The sequence below is a fragment of the Mytilus galloprovincialis genome, chromosome 6 (assembly GCF_965363235.1).
Source record: "Mytilus galloprovincialis chromosome 6, xbMytGall1.hap1.1, whole genome shotgun sequence".
NCBI lineage: Eukaryota > Metazoa > Mollusca > Bivalvia > Mytilida > Mytilidae > Mytilus > Mytilus galloprovincialis.
In genome coordinates this window covers 47,230,527-47,250,036 of record NC_134843.1, presented here as the reverse complement: position 1 = coordinate 47,250,036, position 19,510 = coordinate 47,230,527, and the positions used below count along the sequence as shown (strand labels likewise).

Genomic DNA, 19,510 nt, shown 5'->3' with positions numbered 1-19,510 from the left:
CTCTCTCCATCCAAGTAATAATTCATTTAAGTAAACCAATATAGATCAAGGTCCGGCCCTCAACACGGAGCCATGGCTCACACCGAACAGCAAGCAATAAGGGGCCTAAAAAATTACTAGTGTAAAACCATTCAAACAGGAAAACCAACGGTCTTATCTATAGGAAAATGTGAAACGAGAAACACGTTGTATGAACTACATGATCAAACGACAAATACTGAGAATGGAAATGGGAAATGTGTCAAAGAGACAACAACCCGACCATAGAACAGACTACAGCAGGTCACCAATAGGTCTTCAATGCAGCGAGAAATTCCCGCACCCAAGGCGTCATTCAGCTGGCCCCTAAACAAATATACTAGTTCAGTGATAATGGACGTCATACTAAACTCCAAATTATACACAAGAAATCAAAATTAAAATTAAAAATAATACAAGACTAACAAAATCCAGAGGCTCCTAACTTGGGACAGGCGCAAAAAAGTCTTTCGCCAAAATATATCAATTTCTTTTTATCCTATGTTAACTTCCATGAAATCTCCATCCTTTCATGATCACTATAAATTGAACTGTAAAATACTTTTTGGTATCTTCCAAATGCCTTTATAATGTCTGATGTATATATTATTATGGCAATAACTGTTGTGAGCACCAGATTCACTGCACACTTTTAAAGTTCTGCTTTATCAAACATTAAAATGTGAACTGAAGTTTTGCGAAATTTTTTATCGGTACGATTGAGATTTTTATCTAAGCGAACATGGTTTATCTATTAGTTGAAAATCAGGATTTGAACTACTACAGAACTAGCTCTCAGTAGCTGCCAGTATTTTTTGTTCAATAATTTGTGTCTTTAAGTTAATATTTTATGTGCTTAATTGTTGTGTTGTTACACCATAATACCAATAAAGGAGGAAAGGGGGAGGGGTTGGTTGGGTGGTGGTGGGGAGGGGTGCGTGGAGCGACAACATACATGTCAATGAGTATGCGGTATGGACTTTGTTCATTGGTGAATGCCGTAGTGCGCCTAAAGTAGTTAATTTCTGTGTCATTTGGTCTTTTGTTGAGAGTTGTCTCATTGGCAATCATACCACATCTTCTTTTTTTTATATGTTAACCCCTGTCAAGAATGACCAAAACAAGTGGTTGTCGATGGTTGCTCTCTGTCATATTTGTATTTTGTTCCAAGTTGTAATTAAAATTGGGTCGAAGGTATTCATTTTTTAATCGTGTACATTTTTATAGCTAGTATTCGCTATGGGTTTTGCTCGTTGTTGAGGTTCATACTTTGAATTACAATTGTTCACATCTTGTTCCATTCTAGTTGTTTTTTATCAGTCATATTTGAAAAGCAAGTCAAGGTCGTTTTTTTATCTATTCGAAATTTATTGGAGACAGTGTATTTATACAGGAAGAAATTAGAGGTACCAGTAGTTAAATTGTCTAACCTCGAATATTTAACTGAAATAAACCAATCAAATCTTTATTGTCGTTATAAATGTCGCTTTACTTTAAGCACCTTTTAAAATTGTTTAGTTAACATGTGATGTAGAGAATCATCAATTCAAGGGCATTTAATATCTAAACAAAACTTATTCTAATTAGATATATTTTCATCTGATATTGGACGGAAGATGTTGGCCTTTATGTAATATAAGTTACGATTATTTGAAAATGCTTTTTTAACCGCCAAATGGATGCACAAAAGTAAAAATATGAGTCACAGATCCGATTGAATACAATTATCTGTCTAATCTTATCGATTTTGTAACATTTGTTTCAAATATGAACAACGTTTTATCCAAAATCACCAGCACCGTATCAGGACCCACCAGCACAATTACAGGACCCACCACATGAATAACCTAAGAAAATGTAAAATTTTGATAATTTGCGCGGGTTTGTCGTGTGGATTTGGGTATAGAAAAAGGAATCCATGAGCATTTTTGTTTAATTTTTCAGTTAGAATAGATTTTCTGAAAATGAGCATTTTTATGTTTATACGTCCAATGAAACAGAGGGTCACATTTTTAATGGTTTGCCTATGAACCCAAAAGAAAAAAAAAGAAAAAATCTCAACTGTTCCCTTCTATTCTTTATGAGAAAAAAAGTCAAAAATCATAATTTTCGTCTTTGTTTACATATTTTCGATGATCATCAGCACCGGTCAGAACCAAATCACCAGCACAGAACGTTTTCTCGCAGGACAACCTTACCCACCGTTCAAATTTAAGTTAAGTGTATTGTGTCGCATGTTTTTGTGTACACCTGGAAATCTATGTACCATTCCATTGTTTCACATACATATAAACTGGTATTCACTCTGAGCCATTGAATATCAATTTGTTTTGTGTGAATCGTCCAACGTCTATCGAAAGCATAACCCATGAATAGCCAATCCGGTTTTCTGGTTTTTTAAATGCACAAATTCAAATTCTTATTGCCAATTTAACTTAAATTCTTATATTTGAGTCTTAATTATATTTATTAAACGTGAATCCAAATTTTAGAAAAAGTTTAAAAGAAATAGTTGACACTGAATGGATCTTTATAATGTAGCAGACTTTTGTGCGAATTCTAGACTAGACATAACAAAATTTACTCAACAGACTGCCAATAGTCATTCGTATGGAACGCCATTACTGCCTTATGTTAATGATCCGCATTATATGCAGTGCTCACAACATTATATACAGTGCTCACAACATTTATGCAGTGCTCACAACATTATATGCAGTGCTCACAACATTATATGAAGTGCTCACAACATTATACGCATTGGTCCACACATTATATGCAGTGGTCACAACATTATATGAAGTGGTCAAAACATTATATGAAGTGGTCACAACATTATATGAAGTGGTCAAACATTATAGGTTTTTTGTTGATGAAGGTGATAATCAGTGATGGTGATGATGTATGATGAGATGATTCGTCAAACTTCGTTTTTTTAGCGGAAATTACCGAATCTATATTTGGTAATGCCCAGCAAACAAATTTAAACAGTTATTAAAGTCATGATATCATTAAGGCAGTATACAATATTTTAAACTGATTGAAATAAGTTAATTAAGAAGTAGTGTAAACTTCGGAATTTTTTATCGGAAATTACCGAATACAGTCATAATTGATAGTGGCCCGCAAACAAATGGAAACAGATGTCGAAGTCATGTTATCAAGGCAATTCGATTGAAAACTATATCAGAAAAAAAAAAATAACGCCTGCTATCGTCTGCAATTGGACAGATATAATTTTATTAGTTTAATGGAAGTTCATTCTGAGGAAAAGATGAAACTAAGAGATAAACGAATGAACTAGTTCTGTTCGTCGTAAGAAATACGCATGGCATAATGTAAGTTAAATAATGAAAGTTTTAGTTAATGAAATATCGAAGGAAAATTTTTATGATATATTCCTCGAGTTCATGTCCCACTGAAGAACTTTAGCAAGGTGCCACTTTATAGTCAGTACTCAGTTTTAAAAAGCCTAATTACCTTTTAAATAAAATAGTCAGCTTTCTATAACACCTAAGTGCCATATTACGCTAGCTTATATTTGTCATGATAGAGTTATTTTTGGCATCGATTTTCAGAACTTGACATTTTTACATGAATATGTATCTAACAGATATGGAAAATGCAGTTTAAAGCATTTCATTGTAGGTGTTTAACATAACTTTACATCAATTGTTCCAAATTTTTTACAGCAGTCATATATAAACTTTGATATGAAAAACTGAGTTTGTGGGAGTGAATAAAACGTTTACTACGAACACGTTTGTTCGTCAGTCTGCACGGTTAATATATGAAAAAAAGTGGTATGCTTGCCAATGAAACAACTTTTCACAAGAGACCAAATGACACAGAAATTAACAACTATAGGCCACTGTGCGGCCTTCAACAATCAGCTATAGAAGGCCCCGAAATGATAAACGTAAAACATTCCAAACGTGAAAACTAACGGCCTAATTTATGTACAAACAAACGAACGAAAAACGAACATGTAACACATTAACAAACGACACCAAGAAATAAAGGCTCCTCCTGACTTGCGACGGACACATATATACATAATGTGGCGGGTGTAAACATGTTAGCGGGATCCCAACCCTCCCTCTAACCTGGGACAGGGGTGTAACAGAACAACCTACGAACGAACTATGAAAATCAGTTGTAAAAGGCAACTCATCAGATGGATACAAATATAAATACATCTAACAAAAAAATAGAGTGGACGTGGGCTGGTACTTGTATATCCCAACAACAAAAAGACACTAAGTACTGACCTGAGAGTACTCGCAGTTACTGACAGCTAGTTCAAAGCCACTAACAACTGATAAGAAAAAAACATGCATCCAAGTTTTGCATTTAGGTAAAGATTGAAACAAACTGTGAGTAAAAAAAAATTTACTATTATTGAATAGTAACGATTATCAATGAAAAAAGAGTAATATTGACCTAAAATAATTAATTCTGTATACGTTTAAACGATTTCTTGTGGGCCGAACTTTGCTTTACAAATAAACGAAGAAACTGTATGATTTTTAAAAAAGAATTGATGGCAAACATTGTCTCTACCATTTAATGAGAGGCTGGCATCATTAGTTGGAACTTACGTTTTTGAAATTGTCGTTTATGTAAATTAAAAAAATCAAAAAAAAAATCGCCAAATGACGTCATGAAAGCAAAAAAAAGTTTTTTTTAAACGGATTTATACTTCCATGGTCATTAAGTATTACTACCTTCAATATTAGTCGTATATACGGAAAACTTCATCTTTAATTCGAAAAAAGTCGTGTATCGTTCCTTTTGTTGACTAGTATATATATATTTGTAATGCGGACTAGTCAAATAGTCCATTTGCCAATTAATGATTTGATTCTGTTATTACACAGTTTTTTAACAAATTACTTCCCTTTGACAATCGTAGACTGGTTCCATACCGGACACAATTGGCGTTTGCCAATGCAAAGCATGGTGAATTGAAAGTGATGTATCGGCGGTTTAACTAATTTTTAATGAAAAACAATTTCTGATGTTAAAAGTATTTAGCTTAACAAGACATTAATGTAATTAAAAGATTTGAAAACCTTAACGATTGCTCACATTACGCACAGGTAAATTTGCTCTTTCTGCTAGCTCTCCATTGTAAATTAAAAATTAATGTCCCTCATTAGGGAGACAATTCAAAAGGGAAATCTAATTTCAGGGTCAATTGATGGGAATTGGCAAAAAGCCTATTAGTTTCGACAATTTTCCAATTTTTACCCCGTGAGTGATCCATATACATGAAAAAGAAGCCCCACAGAAACAATCAAGATCCATCGTCAAAAGTAACTTTCCAGATAACGAAAAAAATATTCAGATATGAAATTTTCAACCTCTTACATTGATCCTTACGATGAAATACATGTAACATAAAATTTGGAGTTTTACCAAGGGAGCTAATAATTAATTAATAACACTGTCTGCCACACAGCATTTCGGGGACTCTCCCTCTGGTAATTTTCGTTCCTCTTTTATAGCTGACTATGCGGGGGCTTTTCTAATTAATGGGGACATTATGATGACCTATAGTTGTTAATTTCTGTGCCATTTAGTCTCTTGGCAATCATAATACATATTATTTAATACATATAGCGATGTCGTTATTACGACATACATGTATCTATGTCCTAATTACGACATATATTTTATAGATCCCGTGTCAGTTCAATGTGCTACCAACTGTGAAAGGGGTGTACAGCCAGTTAAGGTCGATATAAAGGAAGAATAACATGTGGAATTATAGGAGGACTGAAGACAAGTCAAGCTTTCCACCTATATAAAAAAGAAGATGTGGTATGATTGCCAATGAGACAACTATCCACAAAAGACCAAAATGACACAGACATTAACAACTATAGGTCACCGTACGGCCTTCAACAATGAGCAAAGCCCATACCGCATAGTCAGCTATAAAAGGCCCCGATAAGACAATGTAAAACAATTCAAACGAGAAAACTAACGCCTTATTTATGTAAAAAAATGAACGAAAAACAAATATGTAACACATAAACAAACGACAACCACTGAATATACAGGCTCCTGACTTGGGACAGGCACATACATAAATAATGTGGTGGGGTTAAACATGTTAGCGGGATCCCAACCCTCCCCTTAACCTGGGACAGTGGTATAACAGTACAACATAAGAACGAACTATAAAAATCAGTTGAAAAAGGCTTAACTCATCAGATGGACAAACATATAAGTGGACGTGGCCGGGTACTTATACATCCCGACACAAAAAGACACAATGAACAGATCTGAGAGTACTCGCAGTTATCTGATTAAGATAAGCGCAAACTACATGCCTTCTTGTAATAAGGGTGAAGTGAAATATTGATTGCTCTGTTTCCACTTTCAAACGTTGGGCACGATGTTCCTACAACCCCTAGGATTTAAAATAGAATCTTCGAAATTTCATCATCACAACAAAATAAAAATGTTAGAAAACACGAACCAATATTAAAACAAATTCAATATATGTTTTAATATTGTTTTTACAGCTCTTGATTATATACTAAGTAATATCTTGTATTTTTGAGGATTAAAATAACAAAGCTATGTGAAAAAAACGGATGTCCAACGTTACATTTATGAAAAAACTATTTTAACTCTTATGTATAGTGATCCTATTTCTTTTTCTCTGATCTTTTTTATTCTTGGCAGAAACAACGACACGTGTCGGTTCTTTGTGGCGTTAAAGCCGTTATTTTGCCAATTTTTATTTGACTCGGTTGCTGCATATTGAGCTGGAATAAGGAAAATGTCCAACGACGTTTTTCGTTAACTCAACGACTGAAAGTGAATTTTATAAGTAGATATAGCAGAAAATGAATAAAAAGAGTCAGACAATAATTATATCTAACAAAAGAACAAATATTTGCATCATTGTTCGTGAGATCAAATATTGCTGATTCAATAAAAATCTTCTCTACACAGTCGTTTTTTAAACGGAAGCCATTTTGTCCCATTTGCAAGTTGATATTTCATTTTTCAAAGCAGTTAACGCGTATTTTTTTATAATTGATCAAACATAAGTTAAATACACGAAGAGTAAAAAATGCCAAGATTCTTTTCTTATTAACTACATATTTGGGTCTTAAAGGAATAAAATGCTTCCACACATTACAAAACGGTAGACAATCCAAACGTCTGAAAACGTCTAAATCCGAAAGACGCCAATTTCCGACGTTACATTATAAAAATGTTCATGATAATTAAAACAAATCATGCTATGAAATTTGGAAAAAGAGGTTGATGATTGCTGCCGAAAAAAAAGAATAGTCCATGTTCCTATATACTCCGCCCGGGGACAAAGGTTCGACATAGGTTAAATTTTGCAATTTTTATAAAGCGTTTATAGCTTTTAACGATTTATTTAAAAGAATGGGGAAATGGGGAAAAAATCTCATTACATGAACTTCGTCCAAGACAGTCCTCTAATTGTAAAATGCGAATTGAAATTTATGTTGCGGACGATCCAGGAGTAGATTACTATATTTTAAAATGTATATCAGAAGTTAAACACTATAGATGACTTGGGAAATAATTCTCAAGCCAAGGTTCAAGTAATTGAAGGGGTGTATTTCGACAACTTATGTGCCAGGGAAAATACAATTCTATTCAAATTTAATCAAGGGTAAAAATGTTCGATTTACTTGCAGAGTGTCAGATTATTTGAATTGGGGTTGAATAAAGATATAAAAATTTAACAATGACAGATGATATGCACCTTGAAAGTTAAACATCCTTAAGAGTTAAAAGTTTTGTACATCTAAAAAAAATATTTTTTTATGGAAAACCGTATACATGTACTTCCGCCCCATCTCTCCTTCCTACATTACTTGCGACAGTACTGCATTTTCAGTTGAAATAACCCAAAGAGTAAGCATTATTAAATCGATTTCCACAACTTGAGGTAATTTATGATAAAATGACATCACAAAACGAACAGAACCAGAATCAACCAACATTCAAAAAAACGAATAAAATTGCAAATATTTATCGAAGTCAAAAACCCTCTTTGAATTCACCCTTTAGTTATTACAAGAAAACATGTAGTTTGCGCTGAATTAAAGGGAGGTGGAAAGCTTGGCTTGCCATCGTACGACTGATTGTCAGTCCTCATTTTAATCCACATATTATTCTTCCAACTAACAGAAGTTTATATCGACCTTGACTGGCTATACAACCCTTCCACTGATGATAATTGAATAAACTTGAATGGGATCTATAAAATATAGAATGAAATTCAAAACAGTGTGGCTGTGGCCATTGATTGACACATTAAATTCATCCATTGACTGGGACAATTTACGTGAACGTGTGTCTGTAACGACCACTGTTCACGACGTACCTACGATAGACATTTAAACTGTGGGGTCACCAAAGGTTTCTTAACGCCTTTAATTATAAAATAATTCGAAAAATTAATCAGGAATAACCTTTATGTTTTGATTTATGCACTTGATTTAAATCAAAACATCGTGTTATTCCTGATTAATTTTTCGAAATACTTTATTAAGGTGTTGAGGACCTTTGGTGACCCCATAGTTTAAGTGTCTTTAAAAAGTACACAGTGAGCAATGGTCGTTACATTCAAACGTTCACCTAAATTGTCCCAGTCAATGGCTGAATTTAATGTGTCAATCAATGGCCACAGCCACACTGTTTTGAATTTCATTCTATAAGTTTTTCACAGAAGGGAACCAAAGATTTTGCGACGATGCAAATATTAAACTTTACAATTATATAAATAAAGGAGTAGGTTCAGTAAGACCCCTTTTTGGCCCCAAAAGATAGCAGTTTTACAAAATTGTTAAAATGTAAACCTTTAGTTATTTATTGGACAGTAGAATGCTTCTACTACATACATATGGGCTGTTTTTGACAATACAATGCACATATATCCGGAACTAGAACCATTAAGTCATGCTAAATTAATGAAATCCTCATAATTCTAGCATTTTAGTTAAATTTTAGACGGTTTTCGTGTAAAACGAAAGTGGCCGCATTCGTGTTCATCCTTTATATTGAAATGTAAGTTGTATTTTATGATAATACATAACATATATAAAGGTTGAGGATGAACACGGATGCGGCCACTTTCATTTTTACCAAAAACCATCTGAAAAGTGACATTGTTCGGCATATTAGGTAGATTTTTCATATTTGAGCTTGAATCGGATCGTTTTTAATGACTAAATCTGTTAAAATCTTTCACATAAACTAATTAATTCAAATAAAATAGACACTTAAGTATTCAAAAAGTAGTCAAAATCTTTCATCAGACGAACCTGAAATTTGAGGCCAAAATCAGTCCTTACCGGACCTACTCCTTTCTTTAACCAATGAATTCGTATAGCAAAAGCTATGCAATTAACAAATTTATAGCTATGTCGTAATTAGGACATAGCTACATGTATGTCGTAATAACGACATCGCTATATGTATAAAAGAATATGTATTATCAGGGGCGTAGCTAGGCATGCATTCAACTGTAGGCACAAATCGGCAGGGTGTCTGGGGGCCGCGTACGGCCCCCATCAGGTCCAGGGCAGAGCCCTGGTAAGGGGTTCAGGGGGGTTCTGGTCATTTGATCATGAAAATTATAATATACATGTTCGAAGTTCGAAGAATTATGAATAATTTACCATAACATCTGAATGGTGAATTAAATAACACAGTACAATTGGAAAATCAAATATTTAAAAAAATATTTACAATATGTTATTCCCATCATAGATCCGCGTATCCCTTTAATTAAGCAGTACACCCTGTTTGGTATTTTCAAATCTATTCTGTTATGATCGATATATACGTTTAACTTAATGGATAGTACATATTGACGATCCTTCATTAAAAAAAAAGGCACGTGCATATAAACACTGATATTTTACTATATAATAACACTATCCTTTTGGCTAGAAAGACACCAACCATCAATATTTTGATTCTTAAAAGCTTCACCCTAGCCACACAAACTCATACACACATAGTCGATGCCTAATGCAAAAGTTCTGTTCTGCTCATACTAACGTAACAAAATTCAAGAAATTCGTATTTCTTTATATTCCGCTCTACTGTAAAATCCCTACCTGCTTAGGAATTTGAATAATTGTGGCCATTACTCTTAGATCTGAGAGTACTCAAAACTACTGGAATCTAGTTGATAGATTGATTTTTAAACATCCAGTGTAAAATATTTATGCAAGTTTAGAACAAAAAAAAAAAAACAAATTGATTATTTACAATAAACACAACAGGGAGCTTAGTCCTGTAATAGGTGTTGTACAGGACGAAGGTCTGGAAATTTGAAAATGCCATGCATTGGAAAATGAGGGACTATTGGATAAGAGCAGAAACTTTGCCTTTCAGTAGACCAACACGAACTCCTCAAAGAGTGGCATTCTCTCTACAACTAGGCATATTAAGATTAAATGTCCCCATTCTGACCAAACGTGACTACGTATTTATACATCCTGCACAGCCAAACGGACGACCAACATTGGCAAGTCGGGTGAAGACAAAGTGGAAAGCTAGTTGAAAACTAACAACAACTAATTAAAAATTCACGTGTCTAAGTTGAGGTTCATTCAAGTTTTTGTTGATAGAATTGAAATGATCTGAACCAAAGTTCTAGTTTATAGTTTCTATATAAGGTACACACATAAAAAAACATTCAATTCTACCCAATGATTCATTCACTAAGGACGAGAGACTAGTGTACACATGACATTCGATAATTAGAGTTGTGACAACTTCACCGGAGTTCATATACATATAACGTTGTTTATTATTTTTTTTAACAAAAAAAAATATTTGTGAAAAAATTTTGTGTAGGCACGTGCCTAAAGTGCCTAACGGCAGCTACGCCCCTGATTATGATTGCCAAGAGACTAAATGGCACAGAAATTAACAACTATAGGTCATCATAATGCCCCCATTAATTAGAAAAGCCCCCGCATAGTCAGCTATAAAAGAGGGACGAAAAATACCAGAGGGAGAGTCCCCGAAATGCTGTGTGGCAGACAGTGTTATTAATTTAAATATTAGCTCCCTTAGTGACTCCAAATTTCATGTTACATGTATTTCATCGTAAGGATCAATGTAAGAGGTTGAAAATTTCATTTCTGAATATTTTTTTCGTTATCTGGAAAGTAACTTTTGACGATGGATCTTGATTGTTTCTGTGGGGCTTCTTTTTCATGTATATGGATCACTCACGGGGTAAAAATTGGAAAATTGTCGAAACTAATAGGCTTTTTGCCAATTCCCGTCAATTGACCCTGAAATTAGATATCCCTTTTGAATTGTCTCCCTTATGAGGGACATTAATTTTTAATTTACAATGGAGAGCTAGCAGAAAGAGCAAATTTACCTGTGCGTAATGTAAGCAATCGTTAAGGTTTTCAAATCTTTTAATTACATAAATGTGTTGTTAAGCTAAATACTTTTAACATAAGAAATTGTTATTCATTAAAAATTAGTTAAACCGCCGATACATCACTTTCAATTCACCATGCTTTGCATTGGCAAACGCCATTTGTGTCCGGTATGGAACCAGTCTACGATTGTCAAAGGGAAGTAATTTGTTAAAAAAAATGTGTAATAACAGACTCAAATCAGTAATTGGCAAATGGACTATTTGACTTTTATGTATAGCATAGTCCGCATTACAAATGTATATATACTAGACAACAAAAGAAACGATACACGACTTTTTTCGAATTAAAGATGAAGTTTTCCGTTTATACGACTAATATTGAAGGTAGTAATACCTAATGACCATTGAAGTATAAATCTGTTTAAAAAAAAACTTTTTTTTGCTTTCATGACGTCATTTGGCGATTTTTTTTTAATTTACATAAAACGACAATTTCAAAAATGTAAGTTACAACTAATGATGCCAACCTCTCATTAAATGGTAAAGACAATGTTTGCCATCAATTCTTTTTTAAAAATCATACATTTTCTTCGTTTATTTGTAAAGCAAAGTTCGGCCCACAAGAAATCGTTTAAACGTATACAGAATTAATTATTTTAGGTCAATATTACTTTTTTTTCATGGACAATCGTTATCAATTATCAATTGATTTACTATAGACAGTATGTGTATGAGAAATTCAAAAAACAGTAACAATCTTAAAACTAATCCGAAAGGTTCCAAATTTACAGTGCGTTGTTTTCATATCTAAAACATTGATTTGAGACGTAAACATTTTAATTTTTTTTGCTTTTTTTGAGATTTTACCAAAAATTAAAGAAAAAACAATATTTCAACCCATTATTTACAAAATGAACATAACTTGATTAGCATATTGAATATTTTTTTAACAAATTTGAAAATTTATTTAGTACTTAGAAAATTGTGTGTTGATTTTTTATCCAACTTTCCGCAAAAATAATTTGCACCCTATGATCGTTTACACGGAATTTAATTACTTTCCGACAGGTTTTGATTTTCGTTAGTGTATCGTTTCTTTTGTTGACTAGTATACGTAAAAGGATTTAAATTCACAAACTACTTATTTTGCACCAAACATTGCTGTGCCATGCCTTTTTAAAATATGATTGAAAATCGTAAATGTTGTAAGTAAAATTCTATTTCGAATAACAACGCTGACCAACATTGATAAACAAATTAAAAAAAAAATGTAATGAACAGTATACTTCTGACAGATATTTGGTTCTCCTTGAAAAATACTGGGTCATGTTTATAAATCTATATGTTTTAAAACGACTGCAAAAAAAAAAAAAAAAAAAAAAAAAGGTCGTATATTGCTATCACGTCGTCGTCGTCGTCAGCGTCGCCGAAGACAGATAGTTTCCGGATAATAACTTTTGTAAAAGTAAATAGAAATCAATTAAATTTTAACACAAGGTTTATAACCACTAAAGAATGGTTGGATTCGCTTTTGGGGGTTATGGTCTCAACTGTATAGGAATTAGGGGTCAAAAAGGGGGTCCAAATAAAAATAATTGTAGTTTCCAGTCATTAAGTGTATGAATCTCTCTGAAATTATGCCACAAGTTTCCATACCACAAAGGGATGGTTATGATTTGCGTGGAGGGTGGGTGGGTGGGGGGGGGGATTGTTATGGCTCAAACCGTTTAGGAATTAGAGGCAAAAAAGAGGGGAAAACAAGGGTTTCTTGGTTAATGGCCAATTAAGACAAGTTGAAGCCAGTGTAAAGAAGGTAATCCAAATATGTTGAGGTAATCCAAATATGTTTGATTACCTCCCTTACACTGCTTTAAAATTATGTGTGAAGAATTTTTTTTCTCATATCAGATTTCAGAAATTAAAAAGAAAAAAAAGTTGGGGATCCATTTTTCTTTTCTTAATCGGGTTGGGGTTAATTTGCAACAGCATAGTGTATTGCACAAAATCAACAAAAAAAGGGGGGTATTTTTTTAATTTTTGGAGGGGTGGGGTAATTCGCAACAGCGTAGTGCAAAAGCAAAAAATTAAGTATAAATTCAAATTATATAACCAATTTTAAGTTCTTTGACTACAGTAATTCTGTGTCAGAAACCTATTATGTGTCAAATATTTAATTACATTCAAAATTCAGACCTGTATCAAGCGTGAATAGTGTGCCAATTTTTGTCAGAACGGTTTAGGGTTGGACCTCTGCGGTCGTATCCAGCTGCGTTCGGCGAAGCAATTTATAAAACACTTAAAGTATATACATATTAAGTTGTAAATATGGTGAAACTGATCATCAAAATAAGTTTAAAATGTCCTGGTGTGGAATAAATTTGTGGTAAATTGATCATACTTCTTAATTTACTTATTTCAATCAGTTTTAAATATTGTTTACTGCCTTAATGATAACATGACTTTAATAACTGTTCAAATTTGTTTGCTGGGCATTACCAATTATGGATTCGGTAATTTCTGCTAAAAAAAGGGTTAGCCGAATCATCTCATCATACACCAATCTCATCATACATCAAACATCATCATCACTATCACCATCATCACCTTAATCAACAAAAAACGTATAATGTTGTGACCACTGCATTATATAATGTCCCGACAACTGCATATAATGTTGGGACCAGTGCTTATAATGTTGTGAGGACTTCATATAATGTTGTGAGCACTGCATATAATGTTTTGACCACTGCATATAATGCTGTGAGCACTACATATTACGGTGTGAGCACTGCATATAATGGTGTGTGCACTGCATATAATAGTGTGAACACTGCATATAATGCTGATCATCAACATAAGGCAGTCGTGGCGTTCCATACATTCGATCTGACACTTTTCAATATTGATAACTGAACACGCTTTAAGCATGTTTTATCAATCTCAATCTACAAATCAAGTAAGGGTTGCATAACTACGGATTCAAATGATGTTGAATTATTAAATTGCAAGCCAATAAACAATCTGTGATGTTTTTAAACATTGTATTCTACCAAATTGAACTGACTCTAAGCGAAATTATTACAATATTCCGCTGTTATGAATATTTGAAACATTAAAATATTGTTTTTCAAGACATTGTTGCTTTTGATTTGATAGATACATAAACTACGTGAACTCCGTTAAGGGAGCAATGATTATTTTGTCTGTCAAGCTGTAATGATACGGGTTCGATCGAAGGTGTTAACAAGAAATGTTGAATGATTGGTCAGTGAAAGAATGAAAAAGGGGGGGGGTTAAACTTTTCACATTCAAAGATTACAATGTGGTTTTAAACAAAGGAAAATATTGACTGGTGAGGTTAATATTGACTTAAATCTTTCAACGCCATTATTTAAAAATATCTTTACAGGTCCACCTAATATTAAATTGTTTGAACAGTTTATCAGTGTTCAAGAGGGATTCACTGTCAATTTAAGTTGCCATTTTCGAGCGAAGCCAAAACCTTATAATACTTCCTACTGGAGCCTAAATGGGATAGAACTACAAACAGTCAACCACAGGTAAAATAGTATACGAATAAAAACAGAGTATGTACATCACAAACAAACACCATACATATTTGATTAAAATAAGGTTATGCTTGATATATATGCTGGCCGGATTTATAACAATACAAACATATGAACATACTATATTTGTTTTATTGATTTTTATTTTCAATATGTACTTAACCAATTCAGTCTTCTCTGAATTCTTTTCCTGAGGTTGAGAAAATGAAAATATTATCAACATATAATATACAATAAACTGATGGTGAATTCACAAGTACAAGATCATACACTATTTCGGGATTTCAGAAAGGATTTAAAATATTATTATTTTTTTTTTTTAATAAAACTTAGGTTTTGATAATATTAACGGTAACCAATTTTACTGCACCAGTTGCACTTATTTTAGTTCTAAAATGGTCTTTTACTGTATTTCCTAAGCAAACACAAGATTTACTCTGGACATACATGTACATACAAATTTCGGCTGTTATCTGTTCTATGGTCGGTTTATGTCTTTTTGACATATTCCTTATTTCCTTTCTCAAATCTATCTTAATGATTTTGTATAAGTTTGAACCCACACCGATTTTTATCCATTAGTGATTGACAGTATTTGAAAGCGTTCTTCTGTTAATCAGCAAAATATGAAAACTTTCTTCCTTTTTTTAGTGTTAAAACTAATTAAAAACTGAACATGATTGTGGTTAGATGGTCGTGCTTTTTGGTGAAAACTATTTGGCTATCGAATTTATAACACAGATACTTAATATCTAAGAAAGTAAATGGACGGGTCTCGCGTATATAATCACAAATCTACCGAAATGAATCAGTAATTGTAATTACTTGATAGTTATAAGGATCAGATGCATATTTCAAATATGAAATGCATCTCTGTCCCCCGAGAATGAGATGAATGGGGTTATTAGGTGCAACATTTAAAACTTACTAGATGGTCGCATATCAAATGAATGGTCATCAAACTACATTGCAAATAGTATACTTCCGATCTCGCTAATTGTGGTGGATAGGGTTATTAAGTGCAAAAAAGGAAAGGTTATGTAGTTTTGATATTGGCCAAGAGCATCACTGAAGAGACATGTACTGCGCATCTGGTGCAGGCAAATTGGTACCGTTAATGTTATTGATAGTTGCATATCAAATTTAAGGTTGTAATGAATGCAATTCAAATATCCGACATTGAAATGAAAGACCTTTCTCTTTAATGTATGAATGATGAGCCTTATCAATTGTCCGTTGATGTCAAAAACTATCAGGGGACTTCTTATACATCCAGGAGTTATTGTATAAATGGAAAATATTTGTACAATTTGCTCAAAATTATAATATATAAATAGACACTTAAATTACAAAAAGTATTAACAAGGTAAGTTCTACTAACAAGTAAAATTTTGTCGATACAGTTAGTAGACGTCACTCTTAAATTGGAAAATCTGAGCAAAAATTAAAACCAAGAAAAAGGGACGACGAACACACTTAATGATTAGCAATACAAAATTAAAAAACCCAGAGATTTCGTTTTTATCTCACCTTCGCTGAGGTGCCAATTGAGCTTTTCTAATCATTTGACGTCCGTTGTCCGTCGTCGTCGTTCATTTTTTTTTTACATTTTGAACTTCTTCTAAATGGATTGAACCAGAAATGGTATTAATGTTCATTATGAGGTGCTGTCTAAGTGTTTTACTTTGAAGCCGATCCATCATCCTAGATGGCCGCCAGCGGGGGTGTCACGGAATAGAAGTTCCTTCATAATATAAGTTCCAAAAGGAAAATATATTCTGGAATATTATTTCCACAGGAATAAATATTACAGTATATGTTCCTAACGGAATATATGGTATACAATATTTGTTCCAACAGGAATAGATATTATGACAATGTTTATAACAAATTTTCCATTGGAACTTCTGTTAAGCGGAACAAATATACGTTGACAGGGGGACTTAGTTTAACATAGGACCCTTTAGGCCATATATACCAATGTCTTCTTTTAGAGAGCCACAGAATGGAATGAAACCAAACATGACACCTGGTCTTTTTTAGAAAACCACTGAATAAAATAATACCTTACACGGCATGAATCTTCCTTATGAGATGTTGACCAAGTGTTGTTACTTTGTAGCCCATCAATCCTCCAAAATAGCTGACAGCGGTTAACTTAGTTCATCAAAGGACCCTAAGTGAAATACATACAAACTTCTTCTTTTTGAGAACCACTAAATGGAATAAATTTGAACAAGACAATGAATGTTCTTTGTGAGGTGCTGGCCAAGAGTTGTTACTTTGTAACAAATCAATCAACCAAGATGACCGCCAAACGAGGGACTTAGTTTAACAAAAGACCATATGGGAAATATATACAATTATCATCTTCTAGAAAACCACTTAATGTTTGCATTTCCTATCATGATTTCCTTGATAGAGGATTGCTGATCACAAGGAAGCAATTAAACCAGTATTAAGTGATTTTAACCACTTTGAAACTGACAATATCACGATACTTGATTTTTTGATTGTCAACATATTTGTTAAGTTTAGAGGCCGTGTTTTCAACAGACTGTCGGCATTCCAATGGGAACAAATTGTACCCCTCTTCTTGCCGAATTGTTTCTTTATTATTATGAGGCTTATTTCATACAGGAACTTCTTACCATGAAAAATAAGAAGTAAGCAATATCCTTTAACTTTACTTTCCGCTATATAGATTGTGTTCCCTCACTAAATAATTCAATATTTGGTGACTATGTTGAATGCATCTATCACATCGAACTAGAGATAAAGGATACAACAAATCTGCCTCATATCTTGATTTATTTTTAATCTATTGTGGAAAGTTGTCTCATTGGCAATCATCTTCTTTTTTATATTTACATCTAGAAATTGACAATTAGGGCCGGTTGAAAAAAAAACTTCACGACAAACGAGCTGATTTCAGCTTCCCAATTATGAACCTTCCTTTTTTATGGAGCTACTTTCCAGCAGGCCCTACATACGGAGTATAATTATATCTCCCAATTAAATCGATATTCCCGAGCTTGTATTTCCTATCATGATTTCCTTGATAGAGAGTTGCTGATCACAATGAAGCTTTAAAACCAACAGTTCCAAATGGTGAAGTTGAAATCATCCCTTCGTAAATTTTACGGACGCCATCGCGAGTTGGTTGACCGTTATCGAATAACCGTTTCATAGATGATATCGGATATGTTTCTTACTTCGTAATTACAATTCCCTTCCCTTTTCATGAATGTGACCGATTTAGTCTATTTACCGGGTTGTAATAACATGAGCAACACAGCGGGTGCCACAGGTGGAGCTGGATCTGCTTGCCCTTTCGGATAATCTGAGATTCTCCCAGTTTTTGGTGGGATTCGTGTTGCTCAGTCTTTAGTTTTTTATGTTGTTTCTTGTGTACTATTATTTGTCAGTTTGTTTTCGATTTATGATTTTGACTGTCTTCTGGTATTTTCGCCCCTCTTTTAAAGGATTGAAACCAAACATAGTATAAATGTTTCTTTTGAGGTGCTAACCAAATGTTGTTACGTTGTAGCTGATTTGTCATACAGGATGGCTGCCAGCAGGGGGAGTAAGTTTATCCTTTATAGTATCCTATGAAAACTACATACAAATGTTTTCTACTATAGAACCTCTTCTTTTGAAGAACCACTGAATGGAATGAATTCGAACACGACAGGAATGTTCCTTATGAGGTGCTAACCAAGTGTTGTTACTTTGTAGCAGATACATCAACGAAGATACCTGCCAACGGGGGAATAAGTTTCACAAATGACCATTTGGGAAATATATACAAATGTCTTCTTCTAAAATGAATTGAAATCAAATATCGTATGAATGTTTCTTTTTGGGTGCTGACCAAGTGTTGTAACGTTGAAGCTTATTAGTCATACCGGATGGCTGCCAGCAGAGGAAGTAAGTTTAACATAGCACCCTATGAAAATACATACAAATATTTTCTCCTCTAGAACCTTTTCTTTTGAAGAATCATTCAATGGAATGAATTCGAACATGGCATGACTATATGAAATATTCCTTATAAAGTGCTGAGGAAGTGTTGCTACCTCGTTCTTGATTTACTGTTGAAGATGTCCACAAGATTTTTTTTCATTGAATTTCGTGGCCAATATTAAGGTGTTTGATTTTCTCCCATTAGTCTTTGTTCAATTTGCACTTTTCAAAAATTGTGCAGAATTTATCTTTGTTTTCAATAAAGAAATACTTGGCATGAGTAAAGTTATATCCTGTCCAATACTATAGAAGTTAATTCGCGTAACATTTCATTGCATATAAGAAAATTACCATCACTGGAAGTTAACCAATCAAATTTCTCCCCTTATGTATTCTGTGTACAAGATTTAGTAACAAGATTCACGATTTAAAGATTGTATTGTACACTCTGACAGTTTACACTGTTACAAGAGGCAGATATACATAATATACAGCTTGACAGAAGTGGTAGAATAACAGATCAAAATTGAAATAAACA

At 33.4% G+C, this 19,510-nt stretch overlaps 1 protein-coding gene across 3 annotated transcripts in view; it reads left to right on the top strand.

Annotated features, from left to right (window-relative positions):
• LOC143079728 (fibroblast growth factor receptor 4-like) overlaps positions 1-19,510 on the top strand; it is a 213,104-nt gene that overhangs the window by 26,613 nt on the left and 166,981 nt on the right. For all 3 annotated transcript variants that reach the window (XR_012979469.1, XM_076255274.1, XM_076255275.1), the window contains exon 4: positions 14,847-14,997. Coding sequence is in view for 2 of the 3 variants with exons in the window: in XM_076255274.1 (XP_076111389.1) it covers positions 14,847-14,997 (151 nt within the window). In the remaining variant the exon portion in view is untranslated. The remainder of the gene's footprint in view (positions 1-14,846; positions 14,998-19,510) is intronic.